At 40.9% G+C, this 23,523-nt stretch overlaps 1 protein-coding gene across 1 annotated transcript in view; it reads right to left on the bottom strand.

The window, feature by feature from the left end:
* Positions 1-23,523, bottom strand: part of HECW1 (HECT, C2 and WW domain containing E3 ubiquitin protein ligase 1) — a 145,697-nt gene that overhangs the window by 56,482 nt on the left and 65,692 nt on the right. The window contains exons 8-10 of the mRNA XM_044419120.1: positions 18,957-20,375; positions 14,267-14,368; positions 8,387-8,537 (exon numbers count right to left, since the gene is read on the bottom strand). Coding sequence (XP_044275055.1) covers positions 8,387-8,537; positions 14,267-14,368; positions 18,957-20,375 — 1,672 coding nt within the window. The remainder of the gene's footprint in view (positions 1-8,386; positions 8,538-14,266; positions 14,369-18,956; positions 20,376-23,523) is intronic.

Here is a 23,523-nt window from a genome sequence, read left to right on the forward strand (position 1 = left end):
TTCAAACCCTCTTTACAGCTCGCCATTGTAAAATTAACCTTTTTGCTAAACCATGAGTCGGGAGAAGGAATTCACACAAAGGAAGGAGGGCAACATGCAACCCTGTGGCAAACTCCCCACATCTCAACCATGCTCAAGAATTCAGGAAGTATTACATCCCCACTGGCCTTATTTGAGGATGTTGACTATTTGCTGAGGGCTTCAATAATCTACTCCAGGCCACTAATGCTGAATGCCACTTTTTGGTAGTCTACAAGCCACACACTTCATACATAGGTTATTTATGTGTTACCAGGGAATGCAATTTTCTTTTCCATGGTGCCCCAGGAACACAGAAAAAAGAACCAAATGGGATCCTTCTTACAGTAACACTGCTAGCTCCAGAGCTACACAGGGTGGGAAGGAGCCATGTCCTCTTTATTTATCTTAGTAGACAATAGAGATTTTCAGGATGTGGTAATTTGCAGTTTTCATATGCTTACATGAAAGCACTTTAATTAATATAAACTGAGGGTGGAAGTCACTTCACAATGTCTCTTCCTCACATAAAAATATCGCTTCTTGTACTAGTGCTGATGAAAAAAACCAAATAATATGAGTACCATAAAACAAAATACTTGGGAACCTGTTTTTAAAAGGCTGTTTTGTTCTGAATAATTATTTTGGATTGTTTCACAATAGCTCTGATAAAAACCAAATGTAGGAGCTCCCACTATATTCCCTGAACACTAAATTGAAGATTTTATGTAGCATGAACCTTAAATGAAAAACCAAACAAATACAGATCACCCTTACATCCTAAATTTAGTTGGGCTTTCCAAAAATACCATGCAGTAGTTCTTTATGCCATTGACGTATTCTACATCCTACCTTAGATGACAGGGCACAAAAGGTGAAGAGAAACTACACAAATGCTAAAGCCTGTTACTGTATTTTTCAAAAAAGTTCAAAAAAGATTGGGGTTTTTCTTTGGAAAAAAAAAGATCCTTTTTTATTTTGTTCACTCTGTGTGCTACGTACCTTAGAACTACTCTTAAGGCTTCTGTTTTGACAGTTATTTGACAACATGTCAAACACTCAAACTGAAAGTTTTTTTAAAAAATGGTGAACTATGACCAAGTCTGTTCTCAAGAAGGTTGAAAATTCCATAGCAATTTTGATGGAACAAGTAGCTTCTTGCCATGACCATCACATACAAACCTGGGAACAATTTGAATTAAAGAAATTCCAGGGCAATATACTTCAGTAATGAAAGTGAAACATATTTCATACATGGCAACAGTAGAAATGTCTACACAAGAAATGTTGCCCAATAGTCAGGCCTGACTGCAATATGGCTGCATCAAATAAGGTCCAATTCATAGTTATTGTTATGATGCCATTGTTGTATGAATCTCACAATGTACTTGTAATGTGGCTGAAGGAATCTTATGGGATAGGTAGATAATAAGAACTATCCACTGATGTAATCACTTCCCATTTATTATCTACTTGTCCTACTTCTTTTTGCTCAAAAGTTCTTTTTTCTTAACTTTATTATTTGGAGTTCTTTTGCTTAGACTCTTGTCCAAATGCCTGCTTTATTGGAAGTGTACTATGTAGCAGAATGGAGGGGGGGGGGGCTTCCAGTGTTTGTGCCCCAACAATGGAATACTCTCCTGGTGACTACATTACATTCCTTTTGGTGCCAGGTGAAGACATTTTATTTTCCCAGGCATTTCCATTTGAGAGATACCTTCTCCTGCTGTTCTTAAATTTAAGGTTTTATCGGTTGTTTACAGCTTTATGATCTGTTTCCTATTTATCACGCTGGAACCCATTGGATATGGAGCAGTATAGAAATGTCTCAAATAAATGAATAAGTAACAATACAGTTGTTGTTGTTGTTGTATTTATTTATGTCCTGCATAATTCCCACTCAAGGTAGGTCACAACATTAAAATTCATACAATTAAAAGATCAAGATATACAAAAGTTAAATATAATTAGATAGTATAAATTAAAATAGAACCAATACCCTGATTAAAAACACTACCAACAATATAAAAATAAAACTAATCCAACGCAAATTCACCAGCCATTCACAAATGCCTGCTGGAACAAAAACGGTTTTGCCAGCTTTCAAAAACCCAACAGGGAAGGTTCCAACTTGACCACCCTGGGAAGGGAGTTTCACAGCTTTGGGGCAACCACTGAGAATGCCCAATTCTGTGTTCAAACCAAGCATGCCTGTGAGGATTCTGGGACCAAGAGAAGTATCTTCTCAAAATATCTTAGAGTTTGGGCAGGCTTATACAGAAAAACATGGTCTTTCAGGTAGCCTGGACCCAGGCTATATAAGGACTTTATAGGTCATCACTGGCACTTTGAATTGTGTTCAGAATCAGATTGGGAGGCAGTGAAGCTGTTTCAACAGAGGAGTCGCATAATCTCTGTAGCTGGCAGCAGCTCTCTGTGCCAGTTGAAGTTTTCAAACATTCTTCAGAGGCTGCCCCATGTAGAGTACATCACAGTAATCCAAATCAGATGTGACTAAGGCATGTGTCACAATGGCCAGATCAGATAGCTCAAGCTGGTGCACTAGTTTTCATTGTGCAAATGCAGTTTTGGCCACTATCAAGATCTGAGCATCCAGACTCGGGGATGAATCCAGAAGTACATACAAGCCGTGAACCTGTGTCTTCAGGGGGAGTGTAACCCCAAGTGTAACAGGCTGAATCTCCATTCTCTGATCCACCTTCTGGCCAACCAGGAGTGCCCTGTCTTATCTGGATTATGCTTCAATTTGTTTGACCTCATAAAATCCATTACTACTACCAGACACTGAATTAGAACTTCCTTAGGAATTGCCATAATTCCAAGCAAAGTTCTCTTAAGATTTTATTGTCTAAAAATTGGCATTTTAGTTAAACATTAACCACTACTACCACCATCACCAAATTGACCACTACTACCACATCACCAAATTAAATCATTATCAGTGAGTTCTTTATGCAGAGGCTGTGGGAGCTCAGATTCATCATGGATAATTAGCCATGGTGAGGTGTCATGGTATCTAAAACTGGACTGTGTCCCACATGGTGACTTGTTTGGGGCAACAAACTACCCTGACTACTATCATTTTTTCTAGAAGTCCTTCAACACACAATGAGTTCGCATGTTGTCTAGAACTGGGAGGGTTGCTAATAAGCTTTTGGAAAAGAGTGGCAAACCCCCCTGCCACTTCTCATGCCACTAATGCCATCACCAGTGACAGGCCCTCCACAAATGCCCATGTGCCGCTTTGAAGCAACTATCACTGACTTGCCACATTTTTTAAAAAAGAATAAAAATTGCTATTACTGTAATAATTGCTATTATTGTTATCACTGGTATTTTCAAGTTTTTGCAAGTGCACACTTACAGCTACTCAGTATAAGACATCTTGGTCAATTTCCTGTTCTATTTCCTTCTCTTTCTTAGCTGTGCAAAGGGAGTGACAAAAAGCGGTAGGAAATCCCCAATTGAAAAGTATCAGTGAAAGAGTGAAGTCAAAAAGTTGCATCCAAAGGCGTGAGTGCAAAGGTGGGGAGACAAGACCACCGCCTCTTGGTTTTAAGTGTTGAACTGACAGTTCAACAGTACATGCAATGACATTTTAAAAATCAGCATCACATTTTATTGATTTGTAAATCAAGCTGCAATCAAAATGGGAAAAGTAGAATTGTGTATGAAAAATGTTCAAATCACAGGAAGTAAACTTTCCACTTCATTTTGTACTAATCAAGACTTCATCTGGATTATTGTATTCCATTTTTTCCACATTTTATGAAGAATCTTGATAAACTGGAATGGTTATAGAAGAGGGCAATGAAACTGGTCAATGGTATAGAAAACAAGTCCAGTGAAGAAAGGTTGAAAGAACTGGGCATGTTTAAGCCTAGAAAAAAAGACTGAGAGAGTATAGTATTATTCTAATACCCAAAGCCTGTCATGTAAAAGATGTCAAAGCTTATTCTCTGCTGTCCCAGAATGCAAGGCAAGATCAAATGGACTTAAGTTAGAGACGATAGAATTTACGTGAAAATCAGAAAAATACCTTGACAGTAAGCACAGTTTGACTATGGAACCAACTAGCAGTAGTAGTGGTGGACTGTCCCTTGCTTGAAGTCATCAAACAAAGGTTGGACAGTGATGTTAAGAATGGTCTGAATGGAACAGAAGGCTAGTCTGGATGGCCTACAAGACACTCTCCAACACTAACTCACCTTACATGGCAAAGGGGCTGTTCTTTATTTTATGAAGCTAATTCATTTCAGTTTGAGCAAGCCAAAATTCCTCACATACTTATGATCATAGGACAAGAGGGGACACAACAAGAACTGCATGGCAGAGCCAACAGTCTGAATTCTTTCAATGTAACCACTGGCCTTTGCCCAATGATGAGGTCGAAGGAGCTATGTGTCCACATGAAAAGACATTCAGACGCTTACAGGAGCCACATGGGATCTTGCCAAATTGTCAGCTTTCTGTGAATGTAGTCTGAGTTTTAACAAAGTGCAGGGCAAGGAGAGAAGGAAGAATACTGAGGCAAAGAAGATTCATGCACATACATTTGCCAGGCTAATTAATGAGATCGTTCATAGATTTGTAAGAAAAATCCTTTTACCATCAAATCAAATTAATTGTTCCAGCAAGGGTATAATTCCATGTATTCCCAAGGTTGAGCTGCTGGGCACCCAGTAACCTTTGTGGTTGAGCTGGTATTTGAATCCAGGTCTCCCTGGTCCAGCTCCTTAATGACTACATCACATAGGCTAGAATGCTTGGGACAAGCATTATGGGCCTTTTTTGGTTTTACGATCCCTCTTGCACAACAGGCATTCTAGAATAAGTACAGCCTTTAGGGAAACTACAGTTCCTGATGGCTGTCATTTGGCAGCTGACTAATTTCTGCAGTCCTCCCTTTTTCCCTACAAATCATACTAAGGAACGCCCATCCTGTTTGGCCATCTTGGAAGGAAGAAGCTTTAAAGCAGCTGCTTCCTGCCCACTTAGCACCCCAAAGATAACCACAACGCACTTTTTAAAAACAAGAAAACTCCCAACTAGCCTGCATTCTCTTTAAGGTGTATAATTAGAGATTACATATCCCAGACCCAGTTGTTTCAATGGAAAATGGTATCATTATGGTAAGCTTAGGGAAGAGAAAAACAAAAACATTTCCTGACGTTCTGGTAAAAAATGATATTTTTACTGTGACACAATGTTAAGTGAAATTTAAACAATATGTAAAATGAAAAAGAGATGCATGTATACTGATCTGGGGACTTTTTTGTTTGGTGGGACCTGAAATGAGTACAAGCTCTGAGCATAAAAATCCTACATATACACATTTAGCTCAATAATACAACACAATTATCCTGCCCTTATATTAGAGGACAATTGCATAATGCGGATTTTAAAGGTTGGTTTCTATTTAAGCACAGGAAAAGAAAGAACATCAAACTATTTTCAAGGAATACTTGGTAATCCCTGGTTTTTATTTTAAAAATAATATTGTATTATTTGGGCATTTGTAATGCACATTTGCTTAGATCCACTGGTACCTACAAGTCAACTTACAATCAATTAAAATCTGACTGTAACTAAGGCATGGATCACTGTAGCAAGGACAGACTTATCCAGGAATTCATATGGCTTGCACGAGAGCCTCAGGTGGTCAAGGTACTCCTATCCTGGCCACCACAATTATCCAGCATCAGCACTGGAAATGAGAGCACCACCAAACTATGACACAGAGTGGGAGTGCAAACCTTTCCAAAATAAGCTGCACACCAGTGGTGCTTCTGTCCCATCTAGATTAAACTCTTTATTTTCATCCAGTCTGTGACTGATGGAAGACTCCCATTCAGAATGCAAAACTTTCTCCTTAGGGTTGGAAGAGATGGAGCCAACAGTCATCAGTTGATGACACTTTCACAGCAAACCTCCTAGTGTCCTTCATATAGATAATAAAAACATGGGAAGGAATATGGAGCCTTACAGCACTGTGAAGCCAAAGCCCATGAGACAGAACAGCATCTCCTCACATCACCTTCTGTGATCTGACCTCCAAGTAGCAGAACTAACACAACACTGTACTGTCCCCCATCTTTGCATCCCACTTCAAGGTCCAACTCAACGTTTTTCTGACCTTGTATAGTGGAGCTATGTGTGCTGGTTCTATTTATTTTGGTATAAGTGCATGCAAACCCTTTTTGACCTGAGATCACAGTGGTTGGTAGGAGGGAGGGGATTAACCTTCACTTTCACTTCCATCTTCTTTGCCAAGAAAAAATTTTTGGTAGCATCAACTAAGGCTTTTCTCCCCTTTTCTAATTCCCCCAACTGGCAGGCAGGGGGGATATCAGGACAAAACTGGGTGGGAGGGAGATTTAACCTTCTTGAACACCATGGTCCCAATCCAAATTGGAGTCCTATCTGCTCACATGACACATAGCATCATCATGAATGTGCTATTAGATGAATGCTAGTTTTGCTCTCAGCCATATCATCCAGAAGGATACCCTGGTCCACCTAGAAAAGACTCTTCAGTGATCTAACAAAACCAGTAGTGCCTCTGAATGAATAGGTGTAATGCAAAAATCTCTTGAGTTGTCCCAGCACAACACATTCTGAAATCCTGGGCCAGAATGGAAGGTTTGAGTTTGGCCAAAACCTGTTAAGGTCAGCCAAGCAAAGTAAAGCCTTATGGGATATGTCAACATGGCCTCTCTTAGTTCAAAAAGGCCAATGCCTTCCCTCACAGGAATATCCAATATTTTACTCTATCACCTCTTCTGGAGGTGGATCTGATTAGGAAGTAAGGTCATGGATCTAGAGCGCTGGTTGTGGGTCTCACCTCTCCAAGGATATTGTCCACATCTTCAGGCTGCACAAACTGAAAAGTACCCAAAACAACAGGAGAAGCAGAATCCTCAATCCCTGCCAGGGTCATATCTGTAATCAGTGTGGAAACCATTGATTACACTGTTGCTTTGCTGTGCGTTTTCTCGCTCCCAACAGCAGTAGCTAGCAATGAGGAGCAGACATGGGGAAACACTGTAACCATGGCAGCGCATTGTCTAAATTGTGTTAGATGTTACAGAGAGGGTCATAGTTTATGTTATGGCATCTTCCCATACTCAGTGCTGTGCCCCAAGTGAGCATCTAGATGCAACTGTCCAAGTGCTGTGAACATGTGTCTGATGTAGTGGCGAGAGTGCTAGGCTGGGAGATCTGGGCTCTAGTCATCTCTAACCCACAAACCCACCCACAAAGCTTCACTGGGTCACTGATTTTCAGTCTAGCCTACATCACGAGGTTGCTGAAACTATAACATGGAGAGAACTATCTAAGCCATTTGCAAGAAGGGAAAAAGTGGGCTATAAATGCAATCATAATAAAGAGATGAAAATAAAATGTGTTTGCGGTGAAATAAACAATGGTGCCAGCTGTACACAAAATGGTATGCATGAATTCTCCCCCAAAGAGATTATCATCGTTTAAGAACACTGTGAAAATGTATTCACTGAAAGAATTTGCATATATGTTTAAAGGAGATAAAAAGAACACCTACCCAGAGCAGGGCCCTCTCTGCAGTGGCACCCAGATTATGGAATGCGCTCCTTGGAGAGGTGCGCCTGGCACCAAGTTTATATTCTTTTCGGCGCCAGGTTAAAACCTTTTTATTTAATTGCTATTTTAAAAACTAATATTTTACCATTAACAGTTGCTCTTTTTGTTTTTGGTTTTATATCATCTTTTACGGAATTTGTTGTTGTTTTATTGTTTTTAATTGTATGTGTTGTAAGCCATCCCAAGATGCCAAGGCATGTGGTGATGGCATATACAAGTTTTAAATAAATAAATATGTGGGTCTAGTCCAGAGACACAGTTATTTTTTCAGTGATTTGACAGTAATATGATAAGAACATGACTCTCCATGGTAAACATTCACTTTGCTCCTATGCATTGTCAATTTTTCAAGTGTTCGTGGTGCTTCAGGAACCTGCATATCTTGCTAGATCAGAGATGACAGGGATGTGAGTATGTACATCTCAGGAGCAATATCTTTCCATTTCCATTTCTTAAAAAAATTACCCTCTGTGGTCTCCTTCCAATCCCAGCAGCAAGCAGTTGTTATGATACTCACAAAGTGCAATCCTGTACTTTTAACCTAGAAATTAGCCTCATTGAAGTCAGTGAGCCATACTTCTGAGTCGCCATGTTATAGGATTGCACTGTCCATATTCTTTTGACCTATTGCATGCTAATTTTTTGGAGTCAACAGACACAGGATATGGAAGCAAATAGGAGCTTTCTTGTTAGGACTATAATATGGATTTCATCCAGGATAACTCACCGCCGATTGAGTTGCTCCATTTGTTGGATTGAACCTGATCTACGAATTCCATCAGGAGTAGCTGCTGCAGTAGGACGCTGCCAAGTTGTGGTTCGATTCACATGATCCACATAGAATACCCGTCCATGGCTGTCTATCCGAGCTTCCCAATCTTGTATTAAATATATATATATATATTTAGAAAAGACAGAAAATGAGGTCATTTGTCTAGATACATCCAAAATGCCGATGGCTAAGGAAAACCAGATATGAAGATGCATATTCCCCTCCCTTCAACATGTATATTATTAGGTCAATGTTGTTTTAAAAGATATTTCACCACCTTGCACAGAATTCCAATCAAAGGGAAACCATAAATGAAAGATCAATTTAAGAAAGGCCAGATAACTTTGTAGAACCTTTTGTTTGTGTATAGCAACATAGGAGCACCCTACATTTACAGCTAAGTGCTTAATCAGTAATACAAAAACAGGAGGAACATATATTTTGTACAACGTCACATAATAGAATACAAATACAATCTTTTAAACCTTTGATTATGAGAGCTACCCTGTGAAGACTTGGTCCTAAAAGGCAACAGATAAAAGACTGATCAAAGAAATCCCTGCAAAAAAGCAGGGACTGTATAGTTACCAGCTCAAATTTGGACTGTGTGGACTGCCTACCTTGCACTAACTCTGCCATGGCTGCCACCTGTAATGCAGACAAGCTGGAGTCTGATAAAGGTTTACATTCGAAGACCATGTGCTACCCAAGGGTTTGGATGGGAGAAGCTTTGCACACATGTGCGTAATCTCCTGTGATGTAATGCAATGTCTGTAATTTTGCTTCTTGGGCTTCCTAATCAATGCTCAGTCTTTGACTAGGCTTGGTGATTTATCTGTCTCATCCAGTGACATGAATTAGAAAGCTCTTCTACAAATAAATCTCTACATCTCCCCTTAAGTTCCTGCATGTAGAAAATATTTCTAGCAAGGCTTAGAGTCTCAAAGTCATTACATATTTTGAAAGTCTAGGGGTTAGGAATCCCTGCTTTATTTCAAATTTGCCTTATCCATTGTTAATTTTACAGATGACTTCATGCATAACAATAGCTACAAAAATGACATATGGTTGGTGGGCAAAAAGCTAGAAGATGAAATGTTTGGCACCTCAAATAAATGCTGTTTTGGACACTGCTACCCAGAATTCCCTGCTTGGGCTATACTGCAAACAGTATGGGATTATTAAAGTCAGGCAGTGTAATTATGCAGTGAATCCTGTGAAAAGCCTTCACAAATCAAATACAATGGTTAATGCCAACAGGAAAGCCCATGGCTAGAAATTTCTCAGTTTAATTGGAAGCACCATACAGGCATGACAAGCAGTGGAAAAGGAGTTTAAGTACACTCGAGACATTATGGGACATGTACCCATGTATTTAACATCAATAAACACTGAAGACTTGTACAACACTGCAGATGGATAATGCATTACAAATCGCCCTCTGATTTCTGAAACAAAAACAAGACACAAGCCTCCAGGTTAAAGACATTTCATGCATGACATAAAGATAGCAAGTAGGTAAAACATATGAAGTAGCCCTGAAGAACACAGGAACAACTGTTACATGTGAGCACCAAATCAAGATGACGAGGCCAGTGAAAACTAGACAGATAATGTTAGGCAATGCTTTATGTCAGATTTTAGACATGTTTACTCAGAAGTAAGTTCCAATGCATCAGAAGGACATAGCTGCTTGGTAAACATGTTTAGCAGTGCAGCCATTCAGCCAAACCTTATATATATTTTCTTAGAACCAAATCCCACTAGGTTCAATGGCTCTTATTCATGAGCAAGTGTGCTTATGGATTGTTTCAACTAGGAATGTGAAAAATTTGTTCAGTTCACATTTCAGTTTGAACTTACCAAATTCATACTTCCTGCAATTAAACACAAACTGAATGTGATTTGCTGCCCAAATGCTTACATTTCCAAAATTTGCAATTAAATTCTTCAAACAGCCCAAACAAAAAAATGTGTACGTTAAAAAGGGGCACAAAACACGTGTATTTTTTTTTTTAAATGCAATGCATATATTTGTAAAGATGTACCCAGAAAACCTTCATTCAATGAAAAAACTGTGTGCATTTGGAATAATGCATAAAAGGTGGATTTTAAAATGTGTATAAATTTTCATGGAGATGAAAAAAATTACAATCTGATGTGGAATTGGGATGGAAGGAACTTCCAGCACTGAAAAAATGAGAAATGTTGAGCTTCAACACTTTGGACAACCCTAATTTCAGCAACACTTAATTTCAGCTCAATTAGGGTCAATATGTCCATCAGGCTACCGTTTTCAAACCACAGATAAGATTCTGCACACAAACATCTGTCCCAAGAATATTCTGTGGTCTGGTATATGTTCCCCAAATCCTAGTACCTTAGACTCTTCAGACATTTATGCTAACCATGATTCCTAAACTTTTGTTGGGAAAATAATGACAAACACAGATTCTTCTCTGTTAAGTCAAGCACACAATAATCTATATTTACACCTTCTGATTTAAAAGCAGACACTCTCTGCTTAAGAATGATTTATTTTGTGTAAAGAAGCAAGGCGGGCATCAGGGACACCTCAACTGCAAAAGCAGAAAAATGAAACATCTTTGGCTCAGACTATGGCTTGCAGTTTTAAAAAAAGATGCTTTAAAAATGCATGCAGTGGAGAATTATGTTCCAATGTGGCTCTCAAATCAAATGGAAAATTAAATCATTCAATTTCTGCAACAAATTTTCAATTGGCATGGAACACTAAAGACAAAACACATTCTGGGACTTTTAGAATATATAGTTACTGGAGTTAAAAGATAGGAATATGGTAGTGGAGATTCTGCAGCTGTCTGTTCTCCAGTTCATAAATAACACAGCTTTGTGTTGTGTATCAATCATACTCCACAATAGACAATTGCAATAAGTCTGTCTGTAAAATACTTGGATGAAACTATGGAAGTGTAAATTAAAGCTCTCTCAGGGGCTGAACCTAACTTGTGGAATCCATAGAAACCTTTATAGATTTAAATAGAGTCTACCCAGAGTATATTTCATATTCTTCTTAAATAACTTAACAGCAGGACAGTTGGCTGTAATCTGAAAACTAATTTGCCTTCTCTTGGAAAGTAGTTGGAAAAGACTATGGAGGAGGGAAATATTTGCCTATTATGTGAACTTTTCTTATTTCTTTGTTCTGTCTTAATCTATAGCTGGCTTCAAATAAGACTTCTGGGCTCTAGGTGACGGAAGGCTTCTTTCGCCTCTACTGTGTCAACAAGGTCAGAATCAAATCCAGTGATGAGGTTAGGGAATACCCGGAGCTCAGTGGAAGGATGAATTATTTACGAAGGTCACAAAAACCCACGCAACTGTATTCTTTGCACTTGATGGAAGGCAAAACTTGTAAGGCTTGCTTTTCAAACCTTACTTAGACAGACATTCTATACCCACTTACCTGGGGATAAGCCCCACTGAACTCAGTTGGGCTTATTTCTGAGTAGGCATGTATAGAATTGCACAATTAATTTTTAAGACTTCAGACGCTTTCTACAACCAAGCTGCACTAACTTAAACCAAGCTGCGCATTACATGATACAGGTCAAAGTATGCCCTCTACTGGACAATTTGTCTCAAACCAAGTCTTTAGGAATAAGCACATTTTTGGTGGAAAACACAGTAATGTGTTTTTTTTTTCTGAAAGGGGTTAAACATGCAAAAAAGAAAGATTCAGCTTCTGCTCCAGGAACTTTGCCATCATAGCAATTTGCAATCTCAGGCTACCTTTTGCCTGTAGATGACAAAGCTTAACTATGCAGAACGTAGAATTCATTCTCTCCAAATATAAATAGCTGACAATGTAAAGAATTCTTCAAGGTGCTCTCCTGTGAAAGCCTAGTGGAAAAGAAGGGGAGCTCCAGTTCCCATTCTACAGGGCTTGCCAACAGAAGCATTCCAGCAGATGGTGCATTAGATGCTTTCAGAGGTACGCTGATGATGTGAAGACATTTGAAGCATGTAAATAAAGTGAAGTCATACAAGGCTTCTCGCTTGCTTGTGAGCCTGACTTTCTTCCATGTTTGAAAGCCACAAGACAAATGTGCAACCTATGTAGCAGGCTGCATTAGCTGTCACTGTCAGGTATCCCTCGGTACCTCAGGCCTGCATTTTAAACATTACGAAGTGTTGCATGCATGCTTACTAATTTATCTGACACCAGTCATAGGCTACTTTCCCAACGTTTGAAATGCCATGCCCTATTTAAGAAAACAGCACAGTGAGCTGAAGTCATAAAACAGCAAACAGTAACTATAAAAACTGCACAGCGGCCCACGGCATGTTGATGCGTATCCACCTCTCTGGTCATGCCAGCATCAAGGGGCCACTGCAGTGCAAGACTTGAACCTCACTTCCACAGTTCTCATTGCTCCCAATGGCAGGAAGCTGAGCTCAGTGGTGCAGCTAGGGGTGGGCCTCGGTGCAGAAATGCAACCCTCTGCAGCCCAGCCTTGTTAATCACCCCGCACCCAGCAAATGCAGTGGTGGTGCAAAACACGCCTGGCATTAGCACTTGGGCTGGCATGGACATGCCAGGGCCCTCTAGGGCTGACGCTAGTTGCCACAGCGTCCTTGCACTCTTCTTATTTTAATTAACATTTTATAGCTGGCCAGGCATGTACAAGGTTACAGAGGCTCCTGTTATTATATTTACTTCTTAAAACTCCCAATTCTTTTCTACAACAAAACAGGGTTTCTGCCAAAGTAAATATGTTTAACAGCAAAAACAAGTTCAATTTTATCCCTGTACTCTTGCAGGAACTGTGATTTCAGTTAGTGAATTTAAAAAAAGCAAAACAGCACATGTTCAGAGCTTTTCTTTCTTATTCAAACTTTTTTACTCAAAATTTTGCTCTAATGTATCCGGAATGCAGAAGCAGTTGCAAAGGATGGAATGGTGGTGGGTGAGGAGGGAAGAGGCAGCATGGTATATTGGTTAGAGTGCTAGATTGGGAGTCAGGAGATCCAGGTCTAGTCCCCACTTTGCAATCAAGTTCACTGGATGACTTATTGACTCTCTACATCACAGGGTTGTTATGAGGATAAGATAGAGGTTGGATTATGTAAGCTACCTTGGGTTCCTTACAAAAGGATAAGGGCAGAATATAAATTTATTTAGATATATCCATTTATCTATCTATTAATAAACAGACCTGTTAGTAATACATATGGCCTTCTAAAGGACCACAGAGTCCAGAATATGAAATTACCTAGTTGCACCACTAGCTGGGCTTGTCTATCTGAAGACAACTATCTGATAGGCTGATACAGTAAAATGTAGTCCTTTGGGTATATGCAGGCTCCAGGTTATGAAATACTTTATGGATCAAAATCAGCATATTGAATCGAGTCCCAAATCACTTAAACAGGCAGTGCAATTTGTGTATTTCTGTGCACATTTAAAAACAACAACATAATTATTTTGAACTAGCTGCTTGGTCACTGATGTTCTACAACTATCTGTCCTCAAACCCTGACAAGCTGTAGCTTAATCAGAAGAATGAACAGGCCAATGAGCTTCCAGCTTCGTCTATATAATCCACATTAAGCCAGACTCCTCAGTTGGAGCAACCTGCTTTGCTTACAGTGAAATGTGAAAGAAAATTGGAGGTTCTGCCCATCAGAGAAATTTGGAGGGAATCAAAAAAGTTTCAAAGAGATTAGCAAAATTACTTCAGGGGGTTTCATACATTCCCCATTTATTGCTGAGGAAAACTGAGCTGCACCCCTCAGAGAAACAGGAAAATTGTGTTGGAAAAAGTAATATATTTTTAAGAAACTAAAGCTTACTTGGCGGAAGAGGCTCATCAATGGTTGGGTACTGATGGTGGTCAGGTCTCAAGGAAGGAAGCTGGTTGATGGGCTGAGAATTATGGAGTAAAGGGCAATCACCTATGGATAAGACAGTCAAGACGTTCATATTTATTCATGGATGCCATATAGTGGTTATAATGTACTGCTATAAACACAAATGACTGGAAAGATTCTAGATAATGGCTGACAGAAATCTGGTGTATTAGCTGCCTCAAGCACTGTTTTAAAAAGTGATTTACATGGCAAAGAGCTACTGAAATATTAAGTCAAAAGGAAGAGTTTGGAATTCAACACATGTGAAGGACCAATGGGTTGCAGTTCTAACCCCAGTGATGTGTTTGTTTGATTCCATCTCTAAACTTGCCAGTTATATCTAGGTGTCATATAAGAGAAGGGAAAGAGGAAAGTGAGAGAAAGATCGGGTGGAGGGGTGGGGGGAGAAAGGGCGAGCTGAGAGAAAGACAGCAAAAGAGAGAAAGGCACAAATAGGGACTTGAGATAAGCAAGAGGTTGTCTGAGATACAGAAAAGATGTGATAGTGAGCCAACAGAGAAGTGGATGCATTTTCTGAATGATAACATTTGATGAAGGCCTTTATGATCTGAACAAACTCACAAAGTTTTATCACTAGAATTGCTTCAAGGCATTCCAGGTATCTTGTGGTAATACATCATTCTTTTATGCCAGAATGTGCTGTAAGAACCTGAGCACAGAATCATAACTGAGTGCTTCTTGGGTTGGTGAACATTTTACCAACATACATTATTTCAACCTAAAATTCACCAATTTTATCCCACTGCTTGTCATTTTCCCCAACTTAATTGCCAAGTGAAAGTTATACAGAGGAAAACATAAAGGAATGTGAGGTTGCTTTTAGTAGCTGTAACATCACCTCAGAAATTTGTGCTATTATTTTTAATCAAAGTAAAGCATTAGATATTTTCTATGCCAGGTTCTTTCCAGACTTGTATGGGGGTGGGGAAGGTTGTTTTGTTTAGGAACAAATGCGACTGCAGCCCTTACTGCTCTTTCAAATATAGGTGCTTTTAGGGTAGTAGTCAAAATCCAAAAGAAAATACAAACTACCATGGTTGTTCCTTATTCCTTTAAACAAGAAGCATATTGAAAGAGCTTGAATTACAGATAAAGGTGATTTTAAAACAGAATGTAAAACAAATATTTGTGTGTCTTTTTAAATAAAATAAATCTTCCAGAAAACTGAACTGGATTTTTGTCCAATTACTTGTGTAATGATATTTGATGATAACGTAACCACAAAAAGGAGCATCACATGCAAAAGCTACTGCTAAAACTAGAGATACGAGTTCACACTGCTTTACATGCTGAAAAATAAGTTCTTATATTTTAAAAACTTACTGCATGTTCCATCAGAACTAGCAGCCCTACTCAAGTTTAACCACAGTGGCATGATTAACCAGGCTTCCTTCCTATTGTTCATTTACGTAGGAATAAACCTAGGCATGTAGGGTTTTCTTCTGTTTAAACAACTCCCAACATGCCTCACTCACCTATGCAAGCTGGGACATGCAGGCAGTTGTAGGCACTTTTTCCTGTTTGAACACACCTTGGGTAGGCCCTTAATTACTTACCTCAATATCTGACAGCACCTAGTCAAATTAGAGATTTTGTGTTGCGATCATCAGAGCAGAGCCAAGACCACCAGACACCTGTCAAAACCTACCTACAGCAAAGGATGTCGAACCATATTCTTGCGGTGAGTGGAGCCAAGAGATAGGGTTAAAAGGGTGAGGCCAGCAACACCAAAAACATCTACCTATCTTAGCTTAAAGTTCATACTGCCAGTAAATAAGATTTCAATCTTGTAGAATGGGGAACTGCTCCGCCCCCAAGCCAGGAAGCCATCAAATGACCAGCAGTCAGGGAAGGCTGGACTGGTCCCCCAAGCCTGAGGTTCTGCACCAATGAACAAGAGGGTCCAAGGACAATCCTTCAAGCTTCCTGTTCCTCACCGCTGTCATCGATTCACTTGTCCTTTCTGGGAAACAGCAGTAACCTTTCCACCCATTGTTTTCCATCTAGTGTGTGCAAGCCCAGACAGAGAGATGCAGGACAAGAGAATGGGTGACAGCAGTAGCAGACCTCAGGGAAAAGGCCTCACTGAAAACATTTTGCTCAAGAGCCCTTACAAATGGGAGATGGCACTGATCTCAGTGATGTGGCTCCTAGAGAAGTGCAGTTCCTTCCCGTGCCATTGGGAGCTCCTGAAAATCCTGTACTCTTGCAAAGGGCATGGCTCATGCTGCAGCTCCTCCACAAACTATGGGCAAATGCTCAGAAAACGGGTCAATGATGGCATGGGGAAAAGCTGCACAATGGCTTCAGAACGCATTCATGAGAGCATTTTCCTCTGGACAAACAGCCCCAAACTTTCCAGGCACATTTTCACATGGACAAACATACTGAATGAACCAGGTGACCCTCTGATCCTGACAGTAAAATAAGAATAATGGGATTGCCTTCATAGATCGGACAAAGGACCATCTAGTCCAGCGTTGGTTGCCAATCATTGTCAGCTTTGTCAAATTGGGGCCAACTGTATGCCAGCTTCCCACAGCTGATACAGTCATAGCAGTTCTGGCTGTTTACTTGGATCATGCACTGAGACTGACTCTAAGGCATACACCCAAGGAAGGATGGGGCTGCTTGTGCTTAGCAGAAAAATGTGTGTGAATCACCAGTAGATATTGGTGGATGAAAAGCATAATATGATATAGGCCATGTCTTTGTCTCCCTCAACTACCCAAAAGCAGAAATTGGCCAGGGTGACTTCTTTTATATTGTTATTTATTTTATATTGTTATTTTTATATTGTTATTTTTGTATTTTATTTTATGTTGTGAGCCGCCCCGAGGCTTCGGCGAATGGGGCGGCATAGAAATGTTTTAATAATAATAATAATAAATAAATAAATAAATAAATAAATAAGAAATTGCAAGCCCCAATTTTTATTTGTTAATTTTTTAAACAATTAAAATTTCTAATTTTATTTTTTTATTAGTTAATTTTTCTACAGGGTTGGATCTGGACTTAGGCCCAAAGCAGATATTACTAGCAAGCTGCAGCTAGCAACTGTATTTATTTTATTTTTACCCTAGGCACAGGGCCACCAATCTGGATCAGCATCCCAGTGAGCCATAAAGCAAAACAAGGATTCTCCCTAACGCTCCCTGCACCATGCAAAGGTCCATACTCCATTCCAGAATACAATGAAAAAAGATGCAATTGCTAGCTATTTTTTAAAATTATGCCTACTTGGGGCCTTTAGTCCTACCCAAAATAGACCTACTGAAATCAAGGATACTTGAGTTAGCCATGACTAAGTATGGCTGAGTGTGCTTCCAATACAATATGTGATGATGATGATGATGATGATGATGATGATGATGATATTACATTTGTATACTACCTTCCTTTCCATAAAAGAAAAGTCAAAGCAGCTAACAGAATCTACAAAACATTTTTTAACAATGGAAATCAAAACAAAGGATGCCAAAATCAAATGAAATTGTAGATAATTTTTACTGCTGGTGAACTCAGATTGGAAGACAAGGGGGATAAGAGGAAGGAGAAGGCTGGAAAATGAAGCTTAAAAATGCAAATGTCTATGTCATTGGGGATATTACTATTCTAAGACAATGATACAAGGTAGACTTCATTCCCTGCATTAAGCCTCCTGTACACTGCTCCATGGAGGCAATTTATACTTATTTCCATGAAGCTGGACTCATAGGTTTGGTAGAATTTACTGTAGCTGAAAAAATGAAGCCACCAAAAAACAGAGGAATTTAGATGCTGGGGCACAGTGTCCTATTGAGCGAGATCCTCACATGCTGTAAACCGTAGCAGCTTAATACACCAGATGAGGATGTAGCCCTTCATGTAAACACACACATACTCTCTCTTCTTTCTCACTTTTCCTGACCCCTGTACAACACACACACACAGATACACTTATGGCTAAGATGAAGTGGAATATGTCTTATATAAAACAGGGAAAAGCCCCAATGAAACAAACTCTGCAGGGCCTGCTGATTCTCAACCTGCCACCAGACACCCTCTGAAATCTTCTGAGGCCAGGGGAGATCCTCCCACTACTTCTCTCCCTGCCTTACCAGCCATCCACCTGCAGTTGCAAGATTCCAGGTCATCATACAGCAGGTGAGGGAGCCAAAGTGGCCACCAAGACTGTGGGGAGAAGTGGCTAGAAGGGGCAACACAGCTGCCTTGCCTCCCACAGCATCTGACGATTTCACAGAATGCTTATATAGTATGTTGGGATCATAAGGTGGCAGCCAAAATCTTCTACATGCCCCCACAGTGACCTGCATTACATCCAGATATATACGTATGCACGTATTCATTTCCTCCTTTACATATTACACTACAAGCACAATAAAAGTTCAATGCAGACATCTTTTGTTGTGCCTATTACCGCTGTTATCTCAAAAATAAACTGATGGCACAAACACTTCATCCGTATCCCTTTTTTCATCTTAAGATGGTTTTCATGTCTGACTTCCCAAATGAAACTGAGCATTCCTTGAATGATCAGACCTTGATTATTGGCTATTTCTTGTAAGGCCTAAGAGAGATATAATCAAGGTAGTGCTTCTCCAAGTCTAACCTTCTCTTCGGTTGCTTGGGCCTGCTACTGGAGATTCTACACCTTCTGCTGTTCCCTGAAGATTCACTCCACGAGCTACTGGGTCCTCCGGCCAGTGGGCAGAGCCATCCACTTGCTCTCTGTCCACCTCGGGGCTTTGCACTGAATCAGGCACTGACTCAAAAGCACTGTTTTCCTCTTCCTCGTCATCCTGTGAAGAAAAGACTGTGCTCTCAGAAATCTTTGCACTGTCAACAGAAGAGAACCGGGTATGGCTTGAGAACCGGTTGTTGCTCTCCTGACCAGAAGTGCTGTAGCAGGAAGTGCTGTAACAGGAGGTGCTGTAGCAGGAAGTGCTGTAACAAGAAGGGCTGTAGCAGGAAGTGTCACACATGTCACACTCAGCATCACCATGGGGCTTGGGACTCAATTCACTTTCACTTTCAGTTCTGGGCCCTTCACTGTCCACAAGTTGTTCATTTAAGTCAGCAAGGTGTTCGACGGAAGTGCTGCGAGGCACAGTTCCCCGGATAAAGTTCTCCCCTACTCCATTTTCCTGAGGGGGGTCTGCCAACACTGTTTCAGTCTCGCTGACTAAGTCCTTCTCTGACGCTTCACGGACTGTTGGCTCTTCATCGTTCTCCACCATGCTGCCCGGTTCCTCCTCCCCTTCTCCGTCATCACTGCTCATCTGGGCTGAAGGCAAACTGTGCAGAAGATTGTGTATCCTTATGTAGTGAGTTCGAGGAGTCTCTGGTTCCCCGCAGGCAGATGCTATCACTGTCTCAAGTTCTGACACAGGCAAGGAGCAAGGCCTGTTCTTCCTTTTCACCATGGTCCTTAGCTGTGGCTCATTCTTCTCCTTCCCATCCTCGCCTTCCTCCTCCTCCTCCTCCTCCTCCTCCTCCTCCTCCTCCTGGGCTGAAGCCCCTTCATCATCCTGACTCTTCTCTAGATCCTTGACAGCTTGGGTATCTCCACTCACCTCATCAATAGATAGGGCTTCTATGCTGGTAAAGATGTCACTGTCTCCCTGAGTAATAGAATTGGCTTTATTATGTTCCCTAACTTCAGATTCAGGGGGCGTGCATGCCAACAGAGCCAGTTGTTCAGTGAGGTCCATAGCACTCAGGGAAGGCATCATTTCCCCTGGGATGGATTCCAAGGGATCAACCGTGTCTGCTGGCACTGCATCATCCTCCCCATTTCCTGCTAGCTCTTCTTTTAAGAAGCTGTTCAGGCTGAGCTCCCCAGCACCAGAGCTATCAACATTGATGCAGATCACTGGGCATCCATCTAGCTTCTCTGGAGCTGCACTTTCTGAGCTCACTGTGCTGGTGCACGGAGGCTCACCGAGGATTTCCTCTGCTGATATATTCATAGGGCTTTCCTGGAATTCAGCTGATTCAGGATCTGCTGTGAGAGAGACTTCTTCATCATCTGCTGGAAACAAAAAGAAAAAGAGTGGCCTTGCTAAGTGGTTCCATTTCCTGAATCAAGGATGTAAATAACATGGCCTTTTTGCTATCATGATCACAGTATGGAAATGTGCAGATGCTAAGAAGGTATGAAGAGCCCTGTTGGATCAGATCGAGCATTTATCTAATCCAGCATTCTGTTCACACAGTGAGCAACCAGATGCCCACAGGAAACCCACAAGAAGTACATGAATGCAACAGCCCCTTCTGATCATGTTCCCTAGGAAATGGCATACGTAGCAAATACCTATCAGAACCTGCTGTCATTGACAGCCTTCTCCTCCATGCTTTTTAAAGTTATGCACATTGCTGGCCATCACCACATCTTAGGGTAATGAATGTACTGTGATTCTCCCTCCAGTCAGCCTCACCATGTATTATGGGAGATGGGGAAAAATGTCTCACTGCTCACTTTCTCCATACCATGTATAATCTTGCGCAACTCTTTCCTCTCTCCTGTACTGTTAGATCCTTCTCACTACAGCCCTGCTTAGAATAAGGGTGCTTCCAGACAAGGCTTTCATGGCACATTTGCCCAGCCTCATTTATGGAATTTTACAAGGGATTTCCCCCTTCATGGATCACTGCCTTGCTGTGGCAAAGGGGCTTGTGTAGCACAATGAAGCTATGAGCTATGCTGTGCAGGGCCACCCAAGATGGACAGGTCATAGCAGAGAGCTCTGACAAGAGCTGATCCACTGGAGAAGGAAATGGCAACCCACTCCAGAAAACCCCATGGACTGTTTTAAAGGGCAAAACGATATGATGCCAGAAGATGAGCCCCTCAGGTTGGAAGGTGTCCAGTGTGCTTCTGGGGAAGAGCAGAGGGCTAGTACTAGTAGCACCAGAAAGAATAAAGCAACTGGGTCAAAGCCAAAAGGACACTCAGTTGTGAATGTATCTGGTGGTGAAAGGAAGTCTGATGCTGTAAAGATCTATACTCCATAGGAACCTGGAATGTAAGAACTATGAATCAAGGCAAGCTGGACGTGGTCAAACAAGAGATGACAAGACTGAACATCGACATCTTGGGAATCAGCAAACTAAAATGGACAGGAATGGGTGAATTTAATTCACATGACAATCAGGTATACTACTGCGGGCAAGAATCCCTCAGAAGAAATGGAGTAGCCTTCATAGTCAATAAAAGAGTAGGAAAAGCACTGGGATACAATCTCCAAAATGAGAGAATGATCTCAGTTCGAATCCAAGGAAAACCATTCAACGTCCAAGTCTATGCCCCAACCACTGATGTTGAAGAGGCTGAAGTTGACCAGTTCTATGAAGGCCTACAACACCTTCTAGAATTAACACCCAAAAATGATGTCCTTATCATCATGGGAGATTGGAATGCTAAAGTAGGAAGCCAAAAGATAACTGGAATAACTGGCAAGTTTGGCCTTGAAGTACAAAATGAAGCAGAGCAAAGAAAGGCTGGAAGAATTTTGTCAAGAGAACATACTGGTCATAGCAAACACTCTTTTCCAACAACCAAAGACACGACTCTACACATGGACATCACCAGATGGTCAACACAGAAATCAGATTGACCATCTGCTCTGCAGCCAAAGATGGGGAAGCTCTATACAGTCAGTAAAAACAAGACCAGGAGCTGACTGTGGCTCAGATCATGAGCTTCTTGTTGCAAACTTTAGACTTAAATTGAAGAAAGTAGGGAAAAACAAAAGGTCACTCAGGTATGAGCTAAATCATATTCCTGATGAATATACAGTAGAGGTGACAAATAGATTTAAGGAATTAGATCTGATAGACAGAGTGCCTGAAGAACTATGGATGGAGGTTCACAACATTGTACAAGAGGGAGCAACTAAAACCATCCCAAAGAAAAAGAAATGCAAGAAAGCAAAATGGCTGTCTGAGGAAGCTTTACAAATAGCTGAGGAAAGAAGGGAAGTGAAAGGCAAGGGAGAAAGAGAAAGATACACCCAGTTGAATGCAGCATTCCAGAGAATAGCTAGAAGAGATAAGAATGCCTTCTTAAATGAACAGTGCAAAGAAATAGAAGAAAACAATAGAATAGGAAGGACCAAAGATCTCTTCAAGAAAATTGGAGATATGAAGGGAACATTTCATGCAAAGATGGGCATGATAACGGACCAAAATGGCAGGGACCCAACAGAGGCAGAAGAGATTAAGAAGAGGTGGCAAGATTACACAGAGAAACTATACAAGGAAGAGCTTAACGTCCCTGACAAGCACAATGGGGTGGTCACTGACTTCGAACCAGACATCCTGGAATGTGAAGTCAAAGGGGACTTAGGAAGTCTGAACAACAACAAAGCTAGTGGAAGAGACAGTATTCCAGCTGAGCTATTCAAAATCCTAAAAGATGATGCAGTTAAAGTGCTACACTCAATATGCCAGCAAATTTGGAAACCTCAACAGTGGCCACAGGATTGGAAAAGGTCAGTTTACATTCCAATTTCAAAGAAGGGCAATGCCAAAGAATGTTCAAACTACCGCACCATTGCACTCATTTCACATGCTAGCAAAATCCTTCAAGTAGGTTTCAGCAGTATGTGGACCGAGAACTACCAGAAGTACAGGCAGGGTTTCAAAGAGGCGGAGGAACTAGAGATCAAATTGCCAATATATGCTGGATCATGGAGAAAGCTAGAGAGTTCCAGAAAAACATCTACTTCTGCTTCATTGACTACGCTAAAGTCAATTGTATATATCACAACAAACTGCGGCAAGTTCTTAAAGAGATGGGAGTACCAGACCGTCCTATTTGTCTCTTGAGAAACTTATATGCGGGTCAAGAAGCAACAGTGAGAACTGGACACGGAACCACTGATTGGTTCAAACTTGGGAAAGGAGTTCGGCAAGGCTGTATACTGTTGCCCTGCCTATTTAACTAATATGCAGAGCACATCATGAGAAAGGCGGGGCAAGATGAATCACAAGTTGGACTTAAGACCCTAATGCTGGGAGCAATTGACGGCAAAAGAAGGGGAAGGCAGAAAATGAGGTGCCTAGATGGAGTCACTGAAGCAGTTGGTGTGAGCTTAAGTGGATTCTGGGGGATGGTGGAGGACAGGAAGGCCTGGAGGAATGTTGTCCATGGGGTCGCAATGGGTCGGACGCAA

The sequence above is a fragment of the Varanus komodoensis genome, unplaced genomic scaffold (assembly GCF_004798865.1).
Source record: "Varanus komodoensis strain SLA01 unplaced genomic scaffold, ASM479886v1 scaffold10, whole genome shotgun sequence".
NCBI lineage: Eukaryota > Metazoa > Chordata > Lepidosauria > Squamata > Varanidae > Varanus > Varanus komodoensis.